At 37.2% G+C, this 27,825-nt stretch overlaps 2 protein-coding genes across 7 annotated transcripts in view; one reads left to right on the top strand and one right to left on the bottom strand.

Moving 5' to 3' along the window:
• The window catches only part of CASK (calcium/calmodulin dependent serine protein kinase), a 387,224-nt gene that overhangs the window by 162,770 nt on the left and 196,629 nt on the right, over positions 1 to 27,825 (bottom strand). For all 6 annotated transcript variants that reach the window (XM_054566530.1, XM_054566532.1, XM_054566531.1 and 3 more), the window contains exon 5: positions 22,440 to 22,512. In XM_054566530.1, the coding sequence (XP_054422505.1) occupies positions 22,440 to 22,512 (73 nt within the window). The remainder of the gene's footprint in view (positions 1 to 22,439; positions 22,513 to 27,825) is intronic.
• GPR82 (G protein-coupled receptor 82) lies at positions 12,035 to 13,231 on the top strand. The gene is made up of 2 exons (XM_054566539.1): positions 12,035 to 12,056; positions 12,187 to 13,231. The coding sequence occupies exon 2, from the start codon at positions 12,221 to 12,223 to the stop codon at positions 13,229 to 13,231; it is 1,011 nt and encodes a 336-aa protein (XP_054422514.1). The 5' UTR covers positions 12,035 to 12,056; positions 12,187 to 12,220.

Here is a 27,825-nt window from a genome sequence, read left to right as displayed (position 1 = left end):
TTGCTATGATTAAAAAAAGTTTAAGGAAAAGTAAAAATATGACAAAAACTTTCACATACTCCAATGTCAGACTTTCTTTTTACTACTAGAATAATTATAGTTGTGAAGGTTTTACAAAGGTGACTCCTGTGATAATCACCAGTACAAAACAAAACAAAAAATCCCTGAAGGACATATCCTATTAAAGGCAGATGAATGGCACTGGGTTTTCATCTTAAGGACAGAAATCCAATGTTTGTACACTTACTTTTATTCTGTAACATTTAAACTGTTTTTCAGCTACTAAAATAAAGAAGTTTATCATTTTGTTAGGGCCTTAAAAAACTAAACTTTCAAATTGTTTTAGGTTTTTGATTGGAAAATAGTACAATACAGGCAACTCAAAGCTTGAGCCTTTAATAGCAAAAGAGGTTTAACCAGGACTGGTAATACATTGCCCTCTGCTGGACAAAGCACCACCAAAGAAATCAGTCTTCCAGACTTTTTCTGGGTTAAAATTTAACAGTTGTTTCTTTCCAAGTTTCTCTACCAGACATTTCTGGAGATATGGAACTCCAGAGAACTTAGATTTCCTCAATTAAATGCCTTATTTGCAGATTTATTAAAGCAATATGCTTTAGGCTGGTTTTTGATGGAGGAAAGGAAAGAAGAGACAACATGGCAATATTAGAAACTATGCCATGGATAGTACAATTTGATAAATAGCTAAAACACCAAGGTTTGCTTAGATGCCTTAAAATGAGTACTCTAAGTCTAATATATTGCCACCCATCAAAAGATCACCAAGATGCAACCACCAACATGGAGCTGATTTAGGCAAGGATCATCGGTGAGTGCTAAAATCCACTGGGTGAAAGGGAAACAATATATGCAGTCTCAAAATATTACCCTCAGATTACTTATCAATTACAAAGAGGAAAAAGTGCATTTACAATGGAAAGTTGGCAGGCGTTAATGAATTTGCATATTTAAAACTAGAAACAGGTATGTAAGTGTGGTACATTTTTGGTCCCTGGGGATACTTGGTCATCTTAATCCAAAACAATAAAGCAGATTCTGGTAGCAGTTGAGAATATGGGCTCTGAAATCAGACTACCGGGGTTCAAATCTAGGCCCTACAATATACCAGTTATATTACCATTGGCAAGTTGTTGATCTTCCATGGGCTTAAATCTCCTTATCCAGGAAATGAGAGTAATAATGGTATCTATCTCCAAGATAATTTAAGTTAAATGGGTTTATATAAAACACTTCAGTGTCATTTTATTATTATTATTATTATTATTTTCTAAAAGTAATTATCAGGGAAGCTTGGTACTTCAATACCTGGGGTTCTTAAGAGAATATGAATATATACACTAATAGGTACAGGAGATAAGACCTCATACACCAAACTCTTCCACATCTTCTTTTTGACACTTCTCTCTTTTTCACCTTGAATAAGGACAGGAAGTGACATGGAACAGAGGACTTAACCTCAAGACAACTTTATTTAGAAAGGCAAAAGAAATGGTTGCTAATATAATAGCCAGGTATATATAATATAGGATGTCTTAAATTCTCTAATCCTCATTGCAATTCAAGTGATTGTTTCCTAGCATACAGGTGTATATGGTTTATACCTGTGGTGTTATGATGGTCTAAATTATTTTTAGAATTCTATCATCAAATACTTCATTTTCAGAAAACTTTATCTACTTTTGACTTTTCAAAGAACCTGTTAAAAAAAAAAAAAGAATGGTAGGTTCTGAAGCATAATATGAACCAAACTTGACTGACTCAAAGATGGTGAAATCCAAAATTTGCCTGTCCTCAAAAAATTTTTTTGCCTCATCTAATCCAATGTTCAAGTTTCTTCTCTTCCCTGAGCCTGCTAATTTCCCATCGGCTTTCCAACTGCTACCTCTGAAGTCCTTCCAATTCTTAGGACTGCCATCATCACTACTAGTGTTTCTGTGGTGTGAATTTCTGAAAGACAATGTCTATCCACTGAATTCAAGGCTGTATAGAAAAGACAAAAGCCAAAGGTGAAGTAGAGTGGAATACTGATTAACTGGCCCACTTAACTTAGGTCATTAGACCTTTCTTACAAAGCTAATCATTTTTCTGTACTATCATAAATTTCCAAACTTTGGGCTGTCTGTAATCGCTGCTTTTTTTCAATAGTTCTTTAGGGGACTACTCCCATGGTTTGCTGAGAAACCAGCCCTTAGAAGTAAGTAGAGGTTCTTCTTCACGCCTTGATTAAGGGCAGAAGGACATGATTATAGCTGCTCGTAGTAGGTGGTGAGGGCCTGAGAGCTGTGCAACTGGAGATAGGGTTGTGGCCAGACACCACATCCTGACGAGAGCAGAGGGTCCAGTGAGCCTTGAACAAGCCACAGCTTTGAGGGACAGGTCTGTGCTTCACTCTTAAAGGTAACCACTGGCTTGGGTGTGCATTGAGCTGGATAAGGAAGGCTTCTACTGCCCTCCCCCTTTTTGGAGAAATAATCATCTTTTGAATGTGATGCTCTAATGTGGACTACATATGGCATGTCTCCTCTTCCTGCACACCAGCCTCCCAATGCCTTGAGCTCTTGACTGGCCAGAGAGAGTACTGAAAAGGAAAACTGTGGCCAGTTTAGACATTAGCTTGGATGGCCTAAAATAACTGTCTAGTTGAAGCACAAAGGTTCAGGTATAATTGAGTTGTGCTGTGTCCTCTGGGTTCTGGATCTGAGGGAAGTTAGAAGGGACTCTAAGCCTAACCCCAATAATCCATGTGCGTCAGGAAAGCTCTCATGCACCCCTGCTGTATATAGCTCACCATCAACTGTCAAAATAAATTACCACATGACTGTCCTTTGAACCATTCTTACTGCACCACTCCAAATGAATTCTGGAGTCAAAGGAAAAAACACAGTTGGGACACACACAAATATCTCAAAAGCAGGCAACTTAACATAAGGCAGGACTTATATTTTGGAGAACTACTCTAACACCTCAAGGGGTAAATTATAAGGGGCAGAGCAGAACATTTAGAAAATCAATATTTGGTAGATAAGAGAGAAAGTATTTAGAAATGTTAGGCAAGAGCATTTGGACTTGTGTAACAAAAGCAGAACTCTGAAGAAGAGACGGATGAGAAAGATATATGAGAAACAAAGAAAACTATGGGTGACCTGAATGTGAACTCAAGGGGTTCCTTTTACAGACAACTTGCAATTCTTGAAATGTTTGCCTGATGAGTTATAGTTTGTTAATGTAGTATTCTCTGATATTTATGCTTTTCTACCAATTGCAATATTTCGTATGTCTTAGATAAATATAAGTAAAAATTACCTTATATTTCGATTAGGGAACTCAAAATTACCTAAATCATAAAGAATTTATACTGATATTGATGAGATAAAAATTAGCTTAATGAAGACCAAAATTTTTAAAGACAGACAAAAATTAGGCTTGATTTCTTCCAGTCAATTCTGCTACTTGAGCGCCTAGAATAGGAAACTCTGTCTCAGTGAAGTGAAAATAATTCAAAACTTGACCCTAGTTCACTTACCATACATATTATAAGGGACCTTTATTAACCTGAGAAAAACCAGTCATTTCTGTTCTCTAAGGCAGAGGATGAGGTTGGAAAAAAAAATGTACTTTAAAGTCCATTTATTAGCAGTGTCACCCTGAGCATGTTTATTTAACCTCCTCAAGACTCAATTTCCTCACATGTAAAATGGGACTACTACCACCCATTGCAAGGGTTCTTACATGCCCTGTGCAGTGCCAGCACAGAATTGTTGCTCACCATGAGTTCTCTTCTCTTTCCCTTCAGCTCCTTTGGCCTTTCAGAATCACTTTGATACAGTGTTTTCTCCCTTTTCTAGCTCAGAGAGAGGACTGAAGGTCTGTACCACACATCACATATTAATCTGAACTATTTTTTTTAAAAAAGATTTTATTTATTTATTTTTAGAGAGGAGAAGGGAGAGAGAAAGAGAGGGAGAGAATCATCAATGTGTGGTTGCATCTCACACACCTCCTGCTGGGGACCTGGCCTGCAACGTAGGCATGTGCCTTACACTGGGACTCAAACTGGTGACCCTTTGCTTTGCAGACTGGAGCTCATTCCACCAAGCCACACCAGCCAGGGCTAAATCTGAATTCTTGGCTTCAAACTTACAGAGACCCTAAATTAGCTTGTGGCTAATATACTACTTCTGTGACCACTACATGACGATAGAAACATAGTTAGGAACTCCAATAAATAAATATTTAATATAAATAATAAAGCACTCTTTAAGAAAAATAGAAAGCACTGAAAATCAAAGTGGAGGAAAAAATGGCAAAGTTACAGCTATTTAGATACTGTTTGAGAAATTATCAGTTCTCTGACAATATGTCAAGCAGTATTTCTGACTCTTCTTCAGTTCAATGGTTGATTGACACCTGTGGGAGCCATCTTGGATACTGGCTAGATGGCTCCCAATAATCATCACCTCCTGATATTTACTCTTTCCACACTAGCTCTGTGTGACCAACAGAATACTGCAAAAGTGATAGATGGCTGCGTGACCTTGGGCAACTGATGTGACCTTTTCTGAAGTTCAGTTTTCCTCACCTTTATTTATTTATTTTTATCTTCACCCAAGGACGTTTTTTCATTGCTTTTAGAGAGACAGAGAGGGAGAGAGAAACATCATTGGTTGTCTTTTCATACACACCCTGACAGGGGGATTGAATCTGTGACCTTTCAGTCTACGGACTGATGCTCCAACCAACTGAGCCACACTGGCCAGGGCACTTTTCCTCACCTTTAAAAAGAAGATATTTATTTCACATGGTGTTGTGAAGATTAAATAAGACATGCATGTAAAAGCACATAGCAGGGGGCCTGACACATAATAAGCTTTCATTAAATGTGGCCAGTACTGGTGGTGGTGGTCTTGTATGACATTTGGTCTTGTCCAAAACGTCCACTGAGACATTTGGTCTACACCGAACCCATCTATCTAACCCCCTATGCCATGACCAGGTAGGCTACTGAGGCCAGAAGGGTTATTATTGGCAGTGCAGCCCCAATGCAATTACTGGACAAATAAAATATGATAGCATTTTTAAAATAAAGTATATTTTATTGACTATGCTATTACGGTTGTCTCATTTTTTCCTCTTTGTCTCCCTCTGCCCAATAACTCCCCTTCCCTCTAGCAATTCCCCCCTTAGTTTATGTCCATGGGTCGTACATACAAGTTCTTTGGCTCCTCCATTTCCTATACTATTCTTAACACTCTCCTGTGTATTTTGTACCTACCAATTATGCTTCTTAATCCCTGCACCTTTTCCCCTATTCTCCCCCTTACCCTCCCCACTGATATCCTTCCATGTGATCTCCATTTCTGTGATTCTGTTCCTGTTCTAGTTATTTGCTTAGTTTCTATTTGTTTTTTTTTAGATTCAGTTGTTGATAGTTGTTTGTTGTCATTTTACTCTTCATAGTTTTGATCTTCTTTTTATTATATAAGCCCCTTTAACCTTTCATATAATAAAGGCTTGGTGATGTTGAATACCATTAGCTTTACCTCGTCTGGGGAGCACTTTATCTGCCCTTTCACTCTAAATGATAGCTTTGCTGGATAGAGTAATCTTGGATGTAGGTCCCTGCTTTACATCACTTTGAATACTTCTTGCTAGTCCCTTCTAGCCTGCAAGGTTTCTTGAGAAATCAGCTGACAGTCTTATGGGAACTCCTTTGTAGGTAACTCTCTTCTTTTCTCTTGCTGCTTTTAAGATTCTCTATCTTTAACCTTTGGCATTTTATGATGTGTCTTGGTGTGACCCTCTTTGTTTCCAACTTGTTTGGGACTCTCTGAGCTTCTTGAACTTGTATGTCTGTTTCCTTCACCAAATTGGGGAAGTTTTCTCATTATTTTTTCAAATAACTTTTCAATTTGTTGCTCTTCCTCTTCTCCTTCTGGCACCCCTATGATTCAAATGTTGGTACGTTTAAAGTTGTCCCAGAGGTTCCTATGCCTCTCTTCATTTTTTTTTTCAAATTATTCTTTCTTCTTTCTGTTTCAGATGAATGTTTATTTCTTCCTTTTGTTCCATATTGTTGATTTGAATCCCAGCTTTCTTCCCCTCACTATTGGTTCCCTGTATATTTTTCTTCGTTTCACCTTATATATAGTCTTCAGTTCTTCCTTTATTTTGTGGCCATACTCAATCTTATTTTTCTGAGCATCCCGATCACCACTGTTTTGAACTCTGTACCTGATAGGTTGGCTATCTCCATGTCACTTAGTTCTTCTTCTGGAGTTTTGATCTATTTCATTTGGGCCATATTTCTTTGTCTCCTCAATTTGGCAGCATTCCTGTGTTTCTGTGAATTAAGTAGAGCTATGTGACTTCCTGTGCTGGTGCACCTGTTACACTGCCAGGGGTGGAGCCTTAGATATTCGACAGGGCGGGGCAACCTGCTTCACTGCTTTGTGGTACTATATGTGGGGAGGGGTCAGAGAGGGAACAATGCCACTTGCTTGGCTCTCGCCCTGTTTTTGGTCACTTCCCCCACTTCCTGAAAGTGATTGGTGCTCTTCTAGCTGCTTCCCTGGTGCTGATTCCCTGAGTGTGTGTGGGGGGCCATTTGTGTATGTTCTAGGACCCTTTGGGCCCTTTAGATGGACTGTCCTGAGAGACTGGCAATTTCTTCTGCCACCCCAACCCCCACTTATTTTTACAGCCAGAGGTTATGAGGCTTTATTTTCCTGGCACTGGAACCCTGGGCTGTGCAGTCTGGTCTGGAGCTGGGATCACTTGCTCCCCAGTTGTCCCTCCTGGTTTTTATTCACTACACATGAATGTGGGACTGCCAATTCCACTGGTTGCTGCTGCTGCTCCCTCACTGCCACCACCTTGCTACCCCTTACCATGTCCTCTCTGCCCCAACTGCCCATCTCTGCCCCTCCTTCCTATTTGTATGTTTCTTTTTTTAATCCTTGATTGTTGGACATCCATACAGTTTGATTTTCTGGCAGTTCTGGTTGTTTTTTGTCTTTAGGCTGGTTGTTCTCCCTATGGTTGTGTGAGGTGGCAAAGTGTGTCCACCTATGCCTCCATTTTGGCCAAAATCTCCTGATAGTATTTTTTTAATGCATTAATCCTATAAACCAAAAGTATAAATAAACATTATGGGTTGTTTGAACCCAGGGACATTTCTTAAGTGCAAATGTTTCTGACAGGTCCAAATTTCAAGGACCATTTGGCATGGACCAAATGTTTCTGGATGTTTTGGACAGGACCAGTTGTCTGCTAATTAGTGGTGGTGGTGATAAGAAGCTGCAGTAGTAGAGACTGGATGCAAAATATGAAGAATAGAATCAAAGCTGATTCCTAGGTTTTAAGCTTGAATAACTAAAGAAGTGGTGGTATCTTTTACTGATTTTGGGGACCATGGCAGAAAAGTTGTGGAGAACACGGACATTCTTTTTTTGGACCAAGGGTACTTAAGCCTCAAACAGGTAATATTAAAACTGTCTTTCTATCATTATAAACAGCATTCCATTCTTCTCCAAATTACTTGAAACTGTTTTTTGTTCTAAGTAATTCCTTCCTGTAACATGAAAAATTGAAGTAATAATGACATGAATTCCAGAGGCCAAATTACTCTGCCATAAATGGACATGTAACCCTGGATGAGTCACTGCTTTTAATTAAATCAAGGCAAGCATTGCAGAGATGAAGAGCAGCACACAAAATCCAGACACTAAGGTGATTCTCACTTGGTTTAAAGAGAAATATTAGCAAATGTTAGGGAATATTTATGCAATCAACATGAAATAGGGTGAGCATTGGGGGTTGAGAAATGGCAAAATACTATTAATTTTAAATGGAGACTTACTGGTAAAGTAGTCAGATTTGATAAAATTATATTTCTGTTCCCATTCTCAGACTCCCAGTGGTTTAACTTCCCATAAAAGGGTTGTGTGTGACTCAGGTCTGGCTCCCCAGCTGTACATGCTTAGCTTTCATTTAGTTACTAGTTCAGACTGGTAAAAAATTTTATACATAAAATTGGTTTCACAATTCTTTATATCATAATATAACTATTTTATCTGAGGCATATTTGGTCTTCATATTTTAGCACTTTCGAGGAGTCTCCAAATCCATTGTGAAATGCTCCAAACCAACTTTGAACCTGAAATGGAGGCAGCGCAGGGAAATTCAAACTAGAATGCACTAGTCCTTAGTAATCAAGTTGGGACCGAAACCCCGGGTGCAGCCTGTGTTTAGAGTGGGCTGTATTGGGCCTCACTCCTTTTTCCTTAAAATTGAGGGTTTATACTCATAGGCGATCATGAAGTTCTATTCTAGCTCTATGATATTTGATTCTAGTAAGCTCTGTAGGTAAGAAAACTTTGAGTTCTGTTTCCTTTTATTCTTGACAAAGACAAATTGTAAATAAGTCACCCACAGATAATTTTACAGATGAATTTGTAACAATATTTTACTGGGTCAATATGGAGTGGTTACTCTACCACTGTGCTGTATAAAACTAACTAGCAATGGGGATTAAGCCTTTGAACTTCAATCAGACATGCTAATAAAGCTGAGGTGTAACTGGGTCATAAAGGTCATGAAATAATCACATGGCAGTCTAGTATATATGTATGGTCCACCAACTTCCTCCCACTGCAGAAACAGAGAAATAACTTTTTTTTTTTGGTGGGTGGAGATAGTTGCTACATTTACTATAACTATTGAATTTCTACAATACTGGTTTTTTTTTTTTACCTCTGTCATTGGTGTCATGCAAGAACCTGTTCATATTGATAAAAACTGAAGGATACTGAGAAAGTGATCAGAGAATTTTAAGTGTGAAATTTAGCACCACCGTCCTGAAAAACAGAGCCTTAGTTGGCATAAACTACTTGTACAGGTAAGACTGATCACTTATTTTTGGCTTAAAAGCTAACTCTGTAAAAATTCTAACAGAATTAAATTGTTTAAACTGTTTAAAATTTGAAAACAAATCAAGAAAGGTAGGCTATTAATTATGTAGATAATCATTAGTAACTGAAGTTAGAGTTTATAACTTTTTTCATTTGTCAAATTAGCAGAGACACAATGTGTGCATGACTCAAATCAGACACTATAGTGAGGGGAATGCAGACTTGTAGACATTTTCTGGAGAGCAATTCTGTATATAAAGGGGAGATTTTTATTTGATTTCTTAAGCTTCATATACAGTATTTTTCAAATTTTAGAAAATAATTATCCAACAGTTTTATAATCAAAGTTAATTTTTAAAGGAGAGGTACATAGTAAATACAAGTTTGATATTTGGGAAGCTAGAGATGTGAACTAGTTGTCATTTGTTACACTGAAGTTCTATGGAGAGTCTCATTATCCTATGTCTGATAATGCTAGACTGTGTGAAAGTCTTTTTTTTTTTTAACCTCCCTTCTGTTCTGAAACATTTGCTTGTGTGAAATAGAAATGCAAGGCAATGGTAATGAGTAATATGAGATATCAGATGCTGTATGAGGTGGTCTACTTAAAAAAAAAAGGAGTATAATCTATTAATACAGAAACTATTACTTTTACACATTTTAGTATATAACATTATCTACACAAGGCAGGGAGTATGTTTTTAATATAATCATAAAAGGAAGCTCCATTCCTTATTGAAAATAAAAACTATGATTAGAAATCAAACTGGCTTAAGAAATAAACAGACTTATTTTACTTTCTAGTTGACTGGTTTGTTTCAATTTAGGTTTTGTATTGTATCTTTACAACTAGATATATAGTAACTTTGAAGCAGATTGACTATTTTCTAAATAAAAATGGCAAAGAAATAAAATAAAATGACAAAGATATCAGTAGACATTAATTAAGGATCACAGCATTTGAACCTACAGACACTGCATAGCTCTCAAGTTTTCAAGTCTTTAGGTGGATATTGTTTGGTTTAAAAAAATATTTCAAAGTTATAATAAGGATTTTTCCAAATATATTTTTTCTTTAATCCAAGAGGTAGAAATACAACCATGATTCTGAGAGGGACAGAGAGTAAATAGCCCTGAGGGGCTGAGGGCATATAAGGATCTCAGAAGGCAGTGTATGGTAAAAAATTTGTGTTTATCAAGAGAGAGAATATGATTATAAAAATAAGATAGAAAATCCACACTCCAGATTATAAAAGACTGAAGAATGTGGTACCTAGAAAGTTATGGTGAAAAACAAAGACGTATGGAGCATTCCAAATATAGGTCATGATTCTTATTTGACGAGAATCCAATAACTTTTATTATTCTCACTTGAAAGAAATGAGGATATGAGAAAAATAAGAATGACAACCAGTTTGTATGTGACTCTTCAACACTTCTTCATACATACTCTTTGGAGAAATATTTAAAAATAAAACATTAAAGAGCAAAAACCATACCAGCATTTTGCTGTGATTAAAATAGCTTCTGGAAAACATACAAAACATATTACTATATAGTTAAATGTTTAATATAGTCATATTGTCAATATTTACTTTAGCTTCTGGGTTTGAATATGTTACTTCAGGTCATGAAAAATATTAGTTCTATTTTCTTCTAAAACTCCTCAGATTCTACATATTGATTTTTAATTCACCTGAATATTTCTTGTATAATGTGTGAAGGAGGGCTCTCTATTTGTTTTATTTCAAGTAATAGTGGTCCATGCACCTTGTTTGTGGAATAAGTCTTATTTTACCCATTGATTTGAAATATCAAGTTAATCATATATTATATTGTTAGACAGATATATACATTTGTCTCTAGAACATTCATTATATTTCACTGATCTACTTGATTATTTCTGTGCTGGTGTCATGTTGGTTTAATTGCTGAGACTTTATAATGGTTTTAAATTTCTTTAATATTTTATAATTAACTTTGACATTTAAAAAATAAATAAAATCAATCTGCATCTAAGAATGAAAGAAAAAGAGAGAGAGAGATGGAACTCCTACCTTTTGTGACAACATGGATGGAACTGGAGAATATTAAGCTAAGTGAAATAAGCCAGTTGATGAAAGACAAATACCATGGTTTCACCTATAAGTGGACTCTATTCAACAAAATAAACTAATGAACAAAATAAATCACAGGCACAGAAACATGGAGCAGATTGAGAGTGACCAGAGGGGAGGGGGAAAGAGGACAATGGTGGAAAGAAGGGGAAGGGACTAGACAAATAACATGTATGAATGACCCATGGACGTGGACAACAGAGTGAGAATTGACTGTGGAGTGGAGGGTGGGGGTGGGAAGGGTGGAGGGGGTAAAGGGGAAAAAATGGAGACAACTGTAATAGAATAAACATGATTTATAAATTAAAAAAATTAGGAAAAAAAACTCCATACAAAACAGTAAAACCCAAGATAGCCAATTACACACAAAGACACATGAGGGTGCTCTAACCAACAAGCACAGCAACTATAGTTTTGACAGAATTTTAAACTTTTTATTCAAGTATGATAATTTAGTGTTAAATATTTGAAATAAGAAATTACTGATGACCCTTGGTAAAAACTGTTGGATTCTGGTGTTTATCTTTGGTTACTACACTTTCCTTCTGTTCAATTCAGGATCCTGCCTGAGTATTTGTTCAAACGGAATTATTTCTGAAATGTGAAGAGACTCTTCTCATTGTGTTAGATTATGGAGAAATGCTTTGTCCTAGTCATGAAAAGACACAATTTTGAAAAATATTTACGTACAATTAAGGTGATAGTTAAAAATCAATCTTCTCTCTATTAATGGGGTCACAAAATGTTTTTGTACCACTCTCCTTTGGCCTGTATGTATTAGTTGCATTATGTCTTAAAATTTTTTCCATTACCTTTTTAGGCAAAATACCAACTGTTATTTACAAATTGCTTTACAATCTAATATAAGAATTATAAATTCCTCTAGTATAAAATGATAAAAGTCAGGCATTTAACTATTTGTATCAAATTTTGTTTTTTAGACAAAGGTACTTTACACAACAATCAACGTTTTGCTTTTATTTTGACTGGACAATTGTGATCAGAAAAGGTGAGAAGGCATCTGTACTTTCCTTTTCCATCCAAGACATTTATGTCACTATTTTATCCAATGCTTTAAACATACTCAGCTTAAATACCATCTATAACTTTAACATTAAATGTCTGTAATTCTGTTCTAGCTCCTGTGACATAATTCAAGAAAATCTTCTATCAATGAGTAACAATTCAACATGCATTCAACCATCCATGATCTCTTCCATGGCTTTACCAGTGCTTTATATCTTCCTTTGTATCATTGGTCTCTTTGGAAATTCTCTCTCTCAGTGGGTATTTTTAGCAAAAATAGGTAAGAAAACATCAACTCACATCTACCTAACACATCTTGTGACTGCGAACTTACTTGTATGCAGTGCTATGCCTTTCATGGTTATCTATTTTGTCAAAGGTTTTCAATGGGAATATCGATCACCACAATGCAGGGTGGTCAGTTTTTTGGGAGCTCTATCCATACATGTAAGTATGTTTGTCAGCCTCTTAATTTTAAGTTGGATTGCCATAAGCCGCTATGCCACCTTAATGAAAAAGGATTCCAGACAAGAGACTACATCATGCTACGAGAAAATATTTTATGGCCATTTACTGAAAAAATTCCGCCAGCCCAACTTTGCTAAAAGACTGTGTGTTTACATATGGGGAGTTGTACTAGGCTTAATTGTTCCAGTTATCATATACTACTCAGCTGCAGAGGCTACAGAAGGAGAAGAGATTATGTGCTATAATCGGAAGATGGAACTTGGAGCCATGATCTCTCAGATTGCAGGCCTCATTGGAACCACATTTACTGGATTTTCATTTTTAGTCGTATTAACATCATATTACTCTTTTGTCAGTCATCTGAGAAAAATAAGAACCTGTACATCCATTACGGAGAAAGATTTGACTTACAGTTTGGTGAGAAAGCATCTTTTGGTCATCCAGATTCTACTAATAATTTGTTTCCTCCCATATAGCATTTTTAAACCCATTTTTTATGTTCTACACCAAAGAGACAACTGTAAGCAGCTGAATTATTTAATTGAGATAAAAAACATCCTCACCTGCCTTGCATCAGCCAGAAGTAGCACAGACCCCATTGTATTTCTTCTTTTAGATAAAACATTCAAGAAGACAATATATAATCTTTTTAAAAAATCTGATTCAGCACATACACAATCCGATGGTTGACCTCTGAACGGAAAACACCACCAAATGGAAAAGTGTTCATATGACTCTATTGGGGATGCTAAACTACACGATCAACAGGTCACAGCTCGGCTGGTATCAGGAACCAAGTAAACCTCTTTGGTTTAAAGAATAAATAATCACAAAACTCACTTTACAGTTCCACTTATAATGAAGGTTGAGATGAAAGGGACTGTACAGAGGAAAAGTCAAGCATATTGAAAGGATCCCACTGCACATGAAACTAAGAGACCATTTTCTATTTAAACTCAACCATGATGCTTCTATTCAGAACACAGCATGTCATGACTGTTGGATAAAGAAGCAAATGGTGTATGACTTTTCTGCTTTCTAGTAGTTAGAACACAAGGGTCAATCTATGGATAGTGTTTTGTTGGTAAATTTAAGAGTGAGTAAAAGAAAAACGTGAACATGAAATTTCTTCACTTAAGTCCTACCTAAATGTATGAATGATACAGTGTAAGAATCCAAGGTTTTATAAACACAGCATTTATTTGGTATAATCTAGCTCATGTTACTAGGAGAAGTAATAATCATTGATTCTAGTATTTATTAAGCAGATGTTATTTATAAATAAGTTTAAATATTTGAATTAGGCTTTGTCAAAATAAAAAGTTAATATAATGTCATTGTATGCCAATCTCCATCACATTTAGTATATTTTCCTATGCATTTAATGTAATGTTGTTATTAAAGACAAATAGTACTTGGCATGTAGATAGGTTAGATTACTTTTTGTGAAATAAATGAATGAATGACAAAGCAGTATGATAGCATTAATGTTGAGAGATTGGTCTCTGGAGTTGGAGTCCTTGGGTTCAATCCTAGCTCCATCCCTTATTTAGCTGGACAATCGTAGGCAACTTACCCTCTTCAAGTGTTAATTTCTTCATGTGTGGAATGGAAAAATACTATATAATTCATAGGTACTATTATTAAACCAGATGATGTTACTGTTATGAGTAGCTACCATTTTCTGAGCACTTGCTATGTGCCAGGTATTTTTTTTCTATGCTTTACATGTATTATTTAAATTATCATGACCTTAAAGTGTTTCAATTTAATGATGAAAAACTGAAGCCCAAACTTTCCTCAATATCTAAGTAACTATTTATAGGGTAAGCATTTCTTAATGGTTATTTCTTTCTTCCATGTAATCTTGTCAGACAAATGATGGTGACTCTATTCTGTATCATATACATTATAATGATTAGTTTTTTAAAAATGTGTTTTTTTATCTTCCCAAAGAGACTGTAAGCACCTTTGGAGCTATAGTCTGTTTTCTATTTCTACTACCGTGGTACTTGCATTCTTTGCTCAGATAAGAACCACACAAAAGAAAGTTGAATAAAAATGAAGTTGAATAAATATTAACAGTAACTTGTTACGTAGAGACTGCTTAAAGACTCGTTTATCCTGTACACGGTCATTTCTTCAGTGCTCAAACGGAAGTTTCAAGTAAGTTCACATAGCACTTCCATAGCATGCTTTGTTTTTGAATTAAAAATGTAGAAGCAATTCACTGTACACATTCCCCAAGAGCCATGTGATCAATATCACTAGAGGTTTTCCCAACATGTCTTTAAGTTCCCAACACGTAACTTTAATTTAAAAAGAATAGAAAACTGTGTTTTTCCCCTTTTTGACTTCAATGTTCAATTGAGAGAAGAAAATGTTCAGACAAAAGTCTGAAAAAACACATGCTGGCTTCAAATATTTATAGTGGTACATGTATTCTTTTATAGTAGCAATCTGGTTTCTGGCTGATTGACTTGCACAGACAAAGGCAAACCCGGGAACTCCAGGTGACTCCCTGCATGCTGGCTGTAAACAGAGATGTCCGAGCTAGTAACCTCATAGCTGTGAGAATCACAGAACAGCTCAAAGTTGACCAAGTGTGTTCCTAAGACATAGAACTTTTCTACGGGTGTACCAGTAGTTTTATTCTGATACGAGTTATAAAATGAAAATCATTATTTTAAAAAGTCATTTTTTACATTGCTACTACTTTAAGTAAAATGTAAAAGATATCACCAAAATAGAGTTTCCTGCATTTAAAAAAGGCAGAAATAGAGTTATGCAATTTCTCTGCAAGTTGCTCATTCTGATAGAAAATGCCCATTTAATTCTCTGCACTGAGCTTTATTAAACTCACCATGTTTATCATTACACCATACAAGCTTTCCTGAACAGGTGATTGCAAATCATGTTGAATTTTATGTGTGACTGAAGAACTGTCTATTTAATGTCATGGCAAATATTTCATATGGAATATCGCTTTCTAAATTTACTCTAAATTTCCAATAATTTTTGACTAATACTAAAGGTTTCTTTGAGGTGCATTAATGAGTATAGCATACATAAAAATGACCAAGTAGAATATAAAAAGTATTTCTTTCCCACTCATCGTTTTTTAAATAGCCAATTCCACTATCTCAATGGAGTGTTTCTTTTCAGAGAACTGCTGGGTTCTTCAAAGTTCATAATGATTCTTTCTCTGAGATGTTCAAAGAGCTCAGTGACGTTTACCCTCCAGTTGCTCTAGGTCTCAGTGGAGACCAAAGCAATCTCTATTTTTCCTCCCTCTGTTGAAAATTCATAAAATGTAACTCCCCCATTTATTGTATTACTTTTCATTTATTACAGAATCATTTTTATCTTCTAGAATGGTGGACCATTCTCTCTGAACAAAATGAAACTAAATAAAAACTTTTTGATTCTGAGAAGTGTGAAAAAAAATAAATTTAAAGTGTGGATTTCAGGAAAACAGTATTTTTAATGTGCCTGTGAGTTATAGTCAAGCACTTTTAGAAACCCCGAATTTCGATTCAGGGCAACAAGATTATATCTTAAAACAGGCCATGACAAGCGTTTATTTCCCTATTATCCTTTCCATAGACATACCTCTCATCAAGGCAAGCTTTCGAACTATCAATCAGGAACATAAACCATTAAGACTAAACAAGCAAAATTAAGAACAGCCTACTCAATCTGGAAGTGAGTTTCTGGGTAACAGAGGAGGAAGTCCACCCTGCTCTGATTTGGTGAGGACTTCCACAGCCTATCCCTGGCCCTGCCATGTGCAGGGTGGGAGATATTGTTGTATACTGGTCATATGCCAAGAATTTCAATTGTGCAGCCTAATGCCATGGACCTTCCTCAGACTACTCCCAAATTCAAACTGAATTGATATCAGAGGGAAGAGTTACTACAGCTAGAAAGGTTATACATCTGACATAAAAACTGGTTTTGGCTATGTCATACAGGCTTGCTGCCCATGGCTCAGAAGACACAGAGCAGTGAAAGGATTCACATCTCAATAGCAAAAGAAATAATCATCCTTTTCTTCTGAAATCAAGAAGCTGATTTTTTTGAAAGGTGGGGTGGTAGAAGAGAAGCATAGCAGTTAGAAATACAAGGTAATTTTAAGATGATCTTATAATTCATGAGATTTTTCAAAGTACAATTATTAAAACCCCACATGAGAGCTGAATGAAATGCACATTATACTAGACAACCTTCCAAAAGTAATGCAGAAGTTTAACCAGTATGCTTCTAATAATAAAGAACAAAATAAGTCAATTTTCATTTTAATGAAAGTTTAAATTTCTTTATAGAACATGAGGGATTTTTGGGAACTGTGGTAAGGGATGGAAAAGAAACATCAGCAACCAAGAGCAATAGAGGAAGAAATATTGTAAGCAATCCACAATGCTATGGCAACCAGTATGATAGGATGAACACCCGTTTATATTAAAACTCTGGCCCAAAGCAGGTGAAAGGAGAACTGAAACCAGAAGGGGACCAAAGGGCAGCCAGGCATGTTCATGGGTTAGCGAGGAAAACCATTTAAGGGAAGCACACACAGAAATGCTGGGCGGAGGTTTCTGTCTGTGTCTGTGTGACTGGGGTTTCTGCCCAGTTCTGAGAACTAAAAACGGAGACCCCAAACCACCTGGACACAGGACCCATTTGGAATAGAAAATGATGGTGACAGTAGACTGCTTTCCGAAAAGCAGCTGAACTGCAACTCTAGTTACTAGAATTGTGTCAGTACGTCAGAAAGCCACAGAAAGGTGTGAAGATTGCCTGTCTCTCCACACCCAGGTGCATGCGCTGTGAGGATGTTTCCAGGGGTTAGGAGAGGCAAGAGAACTCCACCAACACCTGGTGCTTGACAGAGCCAATGCAAGCAGGCAAGGAGCCAGCAGTTGCATTTACCTTAGCAGCCGTACCATTTCTTTCTAAAGTACTTTTAATTTAGGGGTGAGAAGAAGAAAAGAGAAAAACACTGAAACACAAAGTTTTCACATTCTTCGCAAGAGAAAGAGGAATAAGAGGAAGAAAGTGACAGAAGAAAAAGGAATTTGCATGCATGTGTTAATATATGCCTGGAGGGAGACAAAGCATGGAAAGATAACATTACATTATGACTGGGTTTTAACCAGAGGTGATTTTGGTGCCCCAGGGGACATTTGACAATGTCTGGGGACATTTCTGATCTTCGTAACTGGGAGAAAGGCTATTGGCATCTGGTGGGTAGAGGCAAAAATACACAGGACAGACTCACTCTTACAACAAAGTACCCAAGCCCAAAGTGTCACTAGGGTGATTCCTGGGATACTCGGTACTTTGATAACATACTTCCCTAAATTTCAAATGCTTATACAATTCATTTTTTCCCCAATTTCATGGGAAACTGCTTCTCCAAAGCAATCCATTTCTGATACAAGTCATGTGGCATCATAAACTCAATTCTAACTTGACATAACAAAAACTTTTACTCAGTTATGATGATTTCAAAAACAAATGCTTACTATGTAAAGACAGAAGGCATTATTAATCAATATAATGCTGAGACCTTTGGGAAACCTAGCACTATTAAATTATGAGGAAGGGGGCAGGGGAAAGGGAGAGAGGGGGGAGAGGGGTTGAAGGGAAAAGAGGGAGAGAGGGAGGAGGAAGAGAATGAAAATATTCTTGGCTAGATGTAACAGGTGATTAAATAATCTACATTTTTTTCCCTAAAAGGATGAAACATTGCTCTTCTATTTTCTTTACTAAGTATAAAGAAAGAAAAATTTCATAAAAAGTTTAACTATTGATACAAAACCTAAAATCTAATGAAATCTACATACATTCAAGTCATTGACTATATCAGAATGTGAAGAAAAGCTAAAAGACTGCTTTATTAGCAAAATATTAACAGCACGTCAAGTGAAATTTTAAGTTATTAGCCATGTGAAATGCACTATTAGTAAAGCTTTATAATGACCACTATGGCACCTGGCCTGGTAGCTCAGCTGGTAAGAGTGTTGTTCTGATACACCAAGGTTGGCAGTTCGATCCTAGGTCAGGGCACATACAAAAATCAAACAATGAGTGCATAAATAAGTGGGACAACAAATTGATATTTCTTTCCTTCTTTCCCACTCCTCCCTCCCTCTCTCTAAAATCAGTAAATAAAAAATATAATAACCACTACATTGAAAAACCTCTATAAAAAGGTCCTGAATAAAATTACTTTGGGTTAACTAAATTACCAAAATTATATTAGCAAATCCTGTTGACATAACCTTTCAAATACGTCTGGAATCTATTTTTTTGTCACTTCCATTGTTTCTACTCTGGTCCAGCTCCTGTTTCCTTGCTTCAACCCTTGAACCCCTTATTCAATATATTACCAACCAAGCAATGTACACTTGACCCTTGAACAACACAGTTTTGAACTGTGCAGGACCACTTATATGTGGATTATTTTTCAATAAATACAGCCAGCCCTTCTGTATCCATGGGTTTTGCATCTAGGGATTCAACCAGCTGTGGATAAAAGTCAGTATTTTCATATTCCCAGCTGGGATTTCCCAACTGCAAATCAAAAATCTCTTTTCAGTCCATGTTTGGTTGAATCCATGGATGCAATGGACTGACTGTAGAGTCAAGTTATACTTGGATATTTCACTGTGCTGGGGAGTGGGTAGGGTCAGTTATGCTTCTACTTTTGTGCCTTTGCATTAGGTTTTCCTTTTAGCTAAAACACCCTTCCTTCCATATCAGTTAGCCAACTCTCTCTGCTCCTTGAAGTCCTTACTCAGATATCATCTCAATGTGGCCTGCTTTGGTCACCCTATTTAAAATTGCAACTCCTTCTTTTGCAGTCCCTGTTCCTTTGACAGCTACCACTTTATTTTTTTCTGTAGTCCTTTTTACCTTCTAACCTACCATACAGTAGACTTTTTTTATGCTCATTGATTAGTGTCTGTCTCCCTGAATTAGAAAGTCAGCTCATGTGGGTAGTGGTTTTTGTCTGTTTTGTTCACTCTGTAGCTCTGGTTTCTAGAGTAGTGTCTGAGACACAGTAGGTACTCAATACATATTTTCTGGATTAAATGTCTTAAAAAAATACACCCAAATTGAAAATTACCAAGTAGCATAATTTGAATATTCCATTTATCCATGTAAAATGTATAAATTTCAAGAACCAAAATATAAAGAATGCCATTAACATATGTGCTCTGTGTTGAGTCTGTTTGCCAACTGAACAATAGTGACTTTCCTGGTAGATTCCTCTTTAGTTTGAGAATTACTTCGTTCTTCCCTTCCTGAGAATGTTTTTGGGTGCTTCCTCAAAATTATTTGGCATGTGCCTTAGAGATAAACTAATCTGATAAAATCCAGTGTTAATCTTGAGCCTTTGCACATACTGTTTCTTTTGTTGGAAATGTCCTTTTGTTCCCACGTAACTACCTCATGACTCAAGACCAGGTTCAAATGTTACCTCCTCCATGATATTTCTCTGACTTTGTCTTTTAATGATATTTCCCACCTTCTACTTTGGACAGTACTGATTTGTTTTGCATGTTTGTGAAGATGACCACAAACAAGTTTTCCTATCCTTGTGCATGTATGTGGCTCTAGCAACCAAAAGATACAGTCTATTTTTCCTCCTCTTGAATATAGCCTTGTGACTTTTTGACTAACAGAATGCAGAGGACATGGCACAGTGCCAATTTTGGGATGAGGCTTCAAGAGGTCTGGCAACTTCCATTTTTTGATCTTTTGTGGAGAGAGGGACAGGGAGAGAGTGAGGGAGGGAGAGAGATAGATGCCATGAATGAGAGACTATGCAGCAGGCCTAGTCAGCTCCCAGCTGTTCTAGTCACTTCAATTGAGATGCCAGAAAACTGAGAGAAGCCCTCATAGATACTCGCCATGCCACCCCAGCCAACAGCTTGTGAAACAGAACTGAGGAGGCCCCATCAAGCTCTGTCCAAACTGTGTAGTTATGAGCAAATAAATGATCGTTGCTGTTTGAAGTCACTAAGTTTAGCTTCGTGTTGATCTGCAGCAGTAATCGATATACTGTCTCATATCTCTCTACTGAGACCATAACAGCTTTAGGGTTCCAAGCACAGTATTCTGCATGAAGTAGGCATTCAAATATTGGAATGAATCAATCAGAAGGTAAATTAAATATAACTACTTCGGGATTTTATTTGGTTTTGGATTGTCCTATCAAATACCATGGTTAATCAAAAGCTTACTATAGAATTCAAAGTATTACAATAAAGTATGTTGTCAATCATTATTTGTTATATGATGTTAATATAATTAGCTTTGAAGAACAGAATTCAAAATAAAATTGCCTATTAAGCAAAGGCTTTTTTTTTTAACACAATGCTATCTGTTTTACCCATTTAAGTGTTCAAATGGTCATTTCTGTCTTTTGTATATTTTATATACATCTGAGATGTACTTTACTTTGTATATATGTACTTTCTTGTATTAATTAAATGCAAAAGAATAACATGGCATGCTACCACCATTGACAATTTTGACCCCTTTATCTTCCTATACTTTTTATTCTCTTTATGTAACTGAAGAATGCTGTTTAAATGGAAGTACTGTGTATCCATTGGGTTTCTCAGTATTGACTGTTGATAAAAACAGTATCATTTCCTATAACCACATTTGAAAGGCATGAATAAGATATTTCACAACTAATTTTACAGTAATGTGTATCTTGCACATTTCTCCAATGATTTTTTCATAAGATGCCACTGGATTGTTTTGGAATTGCTTATGGTTTTCCTCAGCTTTTAACCACAAGAGTTACAGTTAAAATTTCCTAAGCATAGAAAATTTAACTCTACTTGATTTTCTTTTCCTTTTTTTTAAGAACAGAGTTTACTGATTTATTTTTAGAGAGAGAGGAAGGGAGAGAGAAAGAGAGGAAGGGAAACATCAATGTGAGAGAGAAATATCGATCAACTGCCACTCATATGTGCCCTTAACTGGGGGCTGAATCTGCAACCCAGGCATGTGCCCTGACTGGGAATCGAACTGACAACCTTTTGCTCTGAGGGATGACACCCAACCAACTGAACCACACCAGTCAGGGCTCTACTTGATTTTCTTATAATACATTAAAGAAGCCAGGCCTTTGATAATATGTCTTGAGAGAACGAGAGCATTGTGTCTGTGGATGGCGTAGGTTAGAGAGAGAGGTCAGAGATGAAATATCAGAGCACTGAAAGAGGACAAGAGGGCCAAAGAAATCTCAGACGCTTTTAGTAATTTGAGGCTTTAGAAGGGGTTGGAAATCAGGAGGAAGGCCCACTGGTCTCCTTCCTTCCATGCGTCCATGTTTTGCCTGATACTGTTAGAGCCAGAGACTGACAGTTTTCATGAACTTGTTACTGGAATCAAATAGGCAGAAGGACTGAATAAGGTAATATTCATATTCCTAAGGGTACACACCATATTACGTCTATGTAATGATTTCAGACTATTTTCAAAAATCTGCAATGAAAATAAAATGCTGACTATTCTACATTGCAACACTACAAAATTACAGGTGTACGATAAGTTTTTGCTATATAAACCAAATTCTCATTCCCCTCTCCCCAATTAACTTAGCATAGGATATTGTTTGCTTTTTTCTTATATGTTGGATTTTTTATTTATCTCTCACATACACCATGTGAAAGAGGAATAACAGAATTTTACAATGCATGTACATTTTAACAAAAATAAGGAAACTGAAATGATAACAAGTGCTGTTTGAAGAATTAGTACAGTGACTCCACAAATATAAAGCAGTTAAATAATAATATGAAAGAAAAATTGCTGATTATTATAAGTCAGTTACTCTTCACAAATAGTAAAGTTAGTGATAAAAGTGACTTACCTTCACATCCCTGTGAATTATGTTATTATCATGACAATAGCGTAGAGCTTCCAGTATCTGTCTCATGTAATGACTGTAGAAAAACAAAAGAAAAAGAAATATAAAACTGTAAAAAAATTTCTATTTTTTCAAACTTACTATGCAGTTGTCCCCAGGCTGTAACTCCCACCTTCATACTCACTTTCCCATGGGAAAGTGCCCATAGGCACTTTCCAGTAGGAAAGTAGATAAGACTGGTAGAATGTGAGACTTAATAATGAAAAGTTGGCAGACTCATAAGTTTAGGAGCTTTATGAATAAATCACGTGTTCTATATTTTCTAAGATATGTAAGTCAAAAGAATTTCACATAGTTCAAAAGTAAAATAGCTTCGCAAACTAAAAATTCAAGTTTAAGACATTAAAAAAGACAAATATCCTCGGACACTCAGTTAATACTACTTAGGTACACTAGATTGCTATTAAGTGAACAGTGCTTAGAGATACACCAAGGATTCTGACTAAAGGGTTGGGAGCCTTTTGCCTGCCAGCAAACGCTGGCTCTTGCCTTATTTCAATTTAGCTCTAAGGATGAATTTAAACAGGAGGGGAGAAACTCCTTATGGCCATGATTTCTTTTTGCAGCATAATCATGTTGTAGTTGGGGCATCCTTGAACAAAGCAGAGTTTGTATTGGGCCTAAGTCCTAGGAAGTTGGACTCCTCACATGGCCAAGAGGGGTCAGCGAAGGCTTCCCACTGGTCCAGGAAGAGTCGGCATTTTGAAGAACAGTCCTTAAAAAGTGGAAATAGGGTCTGCTAGCAACAGGGTGTGACAAGGGTACTTTTTCAGTATTCCTTCAGAACTTACTTTGACTTCCTTGCATTCTAACGTTCTGAATTCCTGCTATTCTTTCTGAGTGTCTTTTTCATCTTTTCTTCCTCGGCATTTTACTTTTTTTCATCTCTTTCTTTTTTCCTTATTATCCCTTCCTTTCTTATTTTCTCCTTTTCCTTCCCCAACCAGCCATAACATAGAAATGCAATATACTCAACATTATTTATTGCATAGTACTTATTGAATTTTATCTTATCTTTTTAGATTTTATATTCCCCACACTTTAAAATAAAAAAGAATTCAATAGTACTCATAAATGACTTTGTATGTATGCTTGTGACTCAAGACAAAAAACGTTCCCCACTCCTGCTTTAAATCAAAAGACTTTTCCATCAAGTTCCCTCTTTGGTTGCTACTATCTAGCCAAACTCATATGAATGTCCCTCTAATTAGCATATGGATTATTTCATGTATTACAGTTGACCAGAGGCTCCATTTTTAAAAAGAAGGGAAAACAAACGAACCCAGACTGTTCCTATACTCATTGTATCCTCACAACAGGGCTTTGAGCAGAGAGCTGGGAACATGCAGTCAGTCCTTAGATGTTCCATTTTTCTTTTTTTTAGAGTTTATTTATTTATTTTTAGAGAAAGGGGAAGGGAGGGAAAAAGCAGGAGAGAAGTGGGGCTTCAGGCCAAGATGGAGGCATAGGTAAATACACTTTGCTGCCTTGCACAACCAAAAGGACAACAACAAATTTAAAAACAAAAAACAACTACAACTGCCAGAAAGTCAAACTGTATGGAAGTCCAACAACCAAGGAGTTAAAGAAGAAACATTCATCCAGACCAGTAGGAGGGGCAGAGATGGGCGCCAGGGTGGAGAGGAGGTGTGACAAGGCAGTGGCTGGAGGACAAGGTAGCAATGGGCGATCCCACATTTGCATGAGGATAAACCAGAAGAAACAACTGTGGAGTGAGACAGACCACACAACCCAGAGTTCCAGTGCGTGAAAAGAAAGCCTCAAAAGCTCTTGCTGTAAAAATCTGTGGGGGTTGCAGCAGCAGGAGAAACTCCCAGCCTCACAGGAGAGTTTGTAGGAGAGACCCACAGGGTCCTAGAAGGTACACAAACCCACCCATCCGGGAGTCAGCAGCAGAAGGGCCCAATTTGCTTGTGGGTAGCAAGGGAAGCGACTGAAAGCCAGCTGGGAGCCAAGTAAGCAACATTCTTCCCTCTCTGACCCCTCCTCTCGATACAGCACCACAACGCAGTGATGTGGGTTGCCCCGTCTTGGCAAATACTTAAGGCTCTGCCTCTTACAATATAACAGACAAAGAAATATTTGGGCCATATTTTTTTGAACCAAGACAAAGAAATATGGTCCAAATGAAAGAACAGATCAAAACCCCAGAAAAAGAACTAAGTGACGAAGAGATAGCCAAACTATCAGATGCAGAGTTCAAAAAACTGGTAATTAGAATACTCACAGACATGGTTGAGTATGGTTGCAAAATAGAGGAAGGACTGAAGGCTATGCAAAATGAAATAAAGAAAATATACAGGGAACCAACAATGAAGGGGAGAAAAACAGGACTCAAATCAAAGACTGGGAAAAGGAAGAAATAAACATTCAACCAGAAGAGAATGAAGAAACAAGAATTCAAAAAAGAAAAAATGAGGAGAGGCTTAGGAACCTCTGAGACAACTTTAAACATTCCAACATCTGAATCATAGGGGTGCCAGAAGGAGAAGAGGAAGAGCAAGAAATTGAAAATTTATTTGAAAAAATAATGAAGGAAAACTCCCCCAGTCTTGGAAAGGAAATAGACTTCCAGGAAGTCCAGGAAAACTCAGAGTCCCAAGAAGTTGGACCAAAGGAAGCACACACCAAGGCACAGCATAATTACATTACCCAAGGTTAAAGATAAGGAGAGACTCCTAAAAGCAGCAAGAGAAAAGGAGAGAGTTCCCTACAAAGGAATTCTCATCAGACTACTAGCTGATTTCTCAAAAGAAACCTTACAGGCAAGAAGGGGCTGGCAAGACGTATTCAAAGTCATGAAAGGCAAGGACCTACATCCAAGATGACTCTATCCAGCACAGCTATCATTTGGAATGGAAGGGCAGGTAAAGTGCTTCCCAGATAAGGTCAAGTAAAAGGAGTTCATCATCACCAAGCCCTTATATGAAATGTGAAAGGGACTTATCTAAGAAAAAGATCAAAATTATGAACAATAAAATGGCAACAAACTCACAACTATCAACAACTGAACCTAAAAAAACAAAAATAAATACAAAGTAAGCAAACAACTATAACAGGAACAGAATCACAGAAATTGAGATCACATGGAGGGTTATTAGTGGGGAGGGGGAGGGGAGAGAATGGAGGAAACAGGTACAGGGCATAAGAATCATAAATGGTAGGTACAAAATAGACAGGGGGAGGTTAGGAATAGTATAGGAAATGGAGAAGCCAAAGAACTTATATGTATGGCCCATGGACGTGAACAAAGCGGGGCAGGGGGGGGTGGGGCGAGTGCTGGTGGAGGGGGTGCCGGGCGGAAGTAATAAAGGGGAGAAAAAAATGGGACAATTGTAATAGCATAACCAAGAAAATATACTTTAAAATAAAAAATAAATAAATAAAAGAGAAGGAGAGAAACATCAATGTGTGGCTACCTCTCAAGCGCCCCCAACTAGGGACCTGGCTTGCAACCCAGGCATGTGCCCTAACTGAGAATCAAACCGGTGATCCTTTGGTTAGCAGGCCAGCACTCAATCCACTGAGCCACACCAGGCAGGGCAGATGTTCCATTTTTCTTACTTTGCAAATGCACACATAAAGGGTTGTGGTCACATACTGTGCCTGGGCCAGTGCAGCCTGTAATTAAGTTTCTGTTTGAGTTGGGGGTTCTTAACTTGGTGTTGTAGTCCTTTCATGGTTCAAATCAGGCTTTGGAGGATCTGTGACATCTCCCTCTCCCAGAAATGGCAGAAGTTACAAATGTGAAAGGGCTCTGTAAACTCTAAATCATGCTACACAGGCTAAGTCATTATTATTACAATATCATCATTATTGTTAAATGTAGTCAGAGATTTAGGAACAGCCTATTTGTGAACCTAGATGTGAACGCTGGAGTACTGGGTAAGTTTAAATTAGGTAATGTGGATGGACATGGATTATACTACACTATGGACTACTTTGGATAATGGTCCTAAGACAGCCACTTATATCTTTAGATTAAAGAAAATTCCTCTCTCAAAGCCTGATTTGAAAAAACTCACTGAATGAGCAATTTAAAATCTGAGTATTGGAGTATTCAATTATTTGTCCCAAATATCATACATATCAGAATCTCTGGGGTGTGTATGTGGGGGGTAGAACTGTTTTCTTCCCAGATATTACAGATTTAAACTGAGCTGTCTCCACATTCCCAGTATGACCCGGGAAGCTTCTACATGTGTACAAACAAGCAAAATAGAGAACCAAAATCCACCCACAATTTCTAGAGAGGTCCTGACTAAACTTATATCAAAGAGCTCCAATTCATGAAACATCATGTGGCCTATACTTTCAGAGAAAATCAGCAATATATGTTTGTTTCCACCTTTCCTAAAGAGCAGGAATGATGAGAACTCTAAGGAAGGAAAGAGCTGGCCAGCAATCTGCTCACTTCCTTTGGAAGGAGGCATTTGAGGGGGTGGTGGGGTGGTGAAAGAAAAGAAGGGAAGTGACTCAGCCTACTTTCCTTGTGAAATCCAGGTAAAAAGATTAATGCTCTTTGCTAGGCAGAAGAAAACTTACCTCTGAAATGCCCTTAAGGATTACCTGTGGTAAAGAGTATCCAGGCTCTTTGAGGCATGGATGGCTTCCTGGAGGATGTCATGTAAGTTACACACCGCTCTGGGAGAGGTTTCATATTGAAATGCTCCCTTATGTGTGTAATCCCACAATCCTTGTGCAGAGGACTCATCTATTCTGGGCCAGAGGTGCATTTATGATGAGGGAAGGAAAGATGCACGAAGGAATGACACAGGAAGCTGCCCTTGAAGGCCCAGACCTCTTTCTGCTTTAGCTGAGCCTTTTGATTGCTTGTATCTTGTAATTATTTGTAAAGCTTGGTACTAAGAAGATCTCTGCTTTGTGAGACTATGATTTCATAATTTGATCCTGTATGTTAGCTTACTCTACAACTCATCACCCCTGAAAGAACAGAGGTAATCACTAATTGGGTTGTAAGGACTGAAGAGTTTTATTTTAGCCATGCTCTGCTGCTTCTCTTGAAGCTCAGCCAGTTGGAGAAAAACATTATCAATTTGATTACTTGGTGTCTTAGAGTATCCTGCAGTTGGTCTTACAAGAATGCTGATGTAAACTGAATTTCCCAACAATGAATCACAGAGTCAGAGAGGAAGGAAGGTTAGAAGTCATCTGGTTTAACACTCTAACCAAAAGGAAGGACCTATGTGCCCCTGTTACATGGTAATTAATTCCCTGCAATGGGAACATATATAACAGCAATTTCTGAGGCTGCCCCACCTATTCCATCATTTTTAGGAAGGGTTTT

This window comes from Pteronotus mesoamericanus, unplaced genomic scaffold (assembly GCF_021234165.1).
Source record: "Pteronotus mesoamericanus isolate MK-2021 breed Mesoamerican mustached bat unplaced genomic scaffold, CSHL_Meso_final contig_173, whole genome shotgun sequence".
Lineage (NCBI taxonomy): Eukaryota > Metazoa > Chordata > Mammalia > Chiroptera > Mormoopidae > Pteronotus > Pteronotus mesoamericanus.
This window is presented reverse-complemented; position numbering and strand designations above follow the sequence as displayed.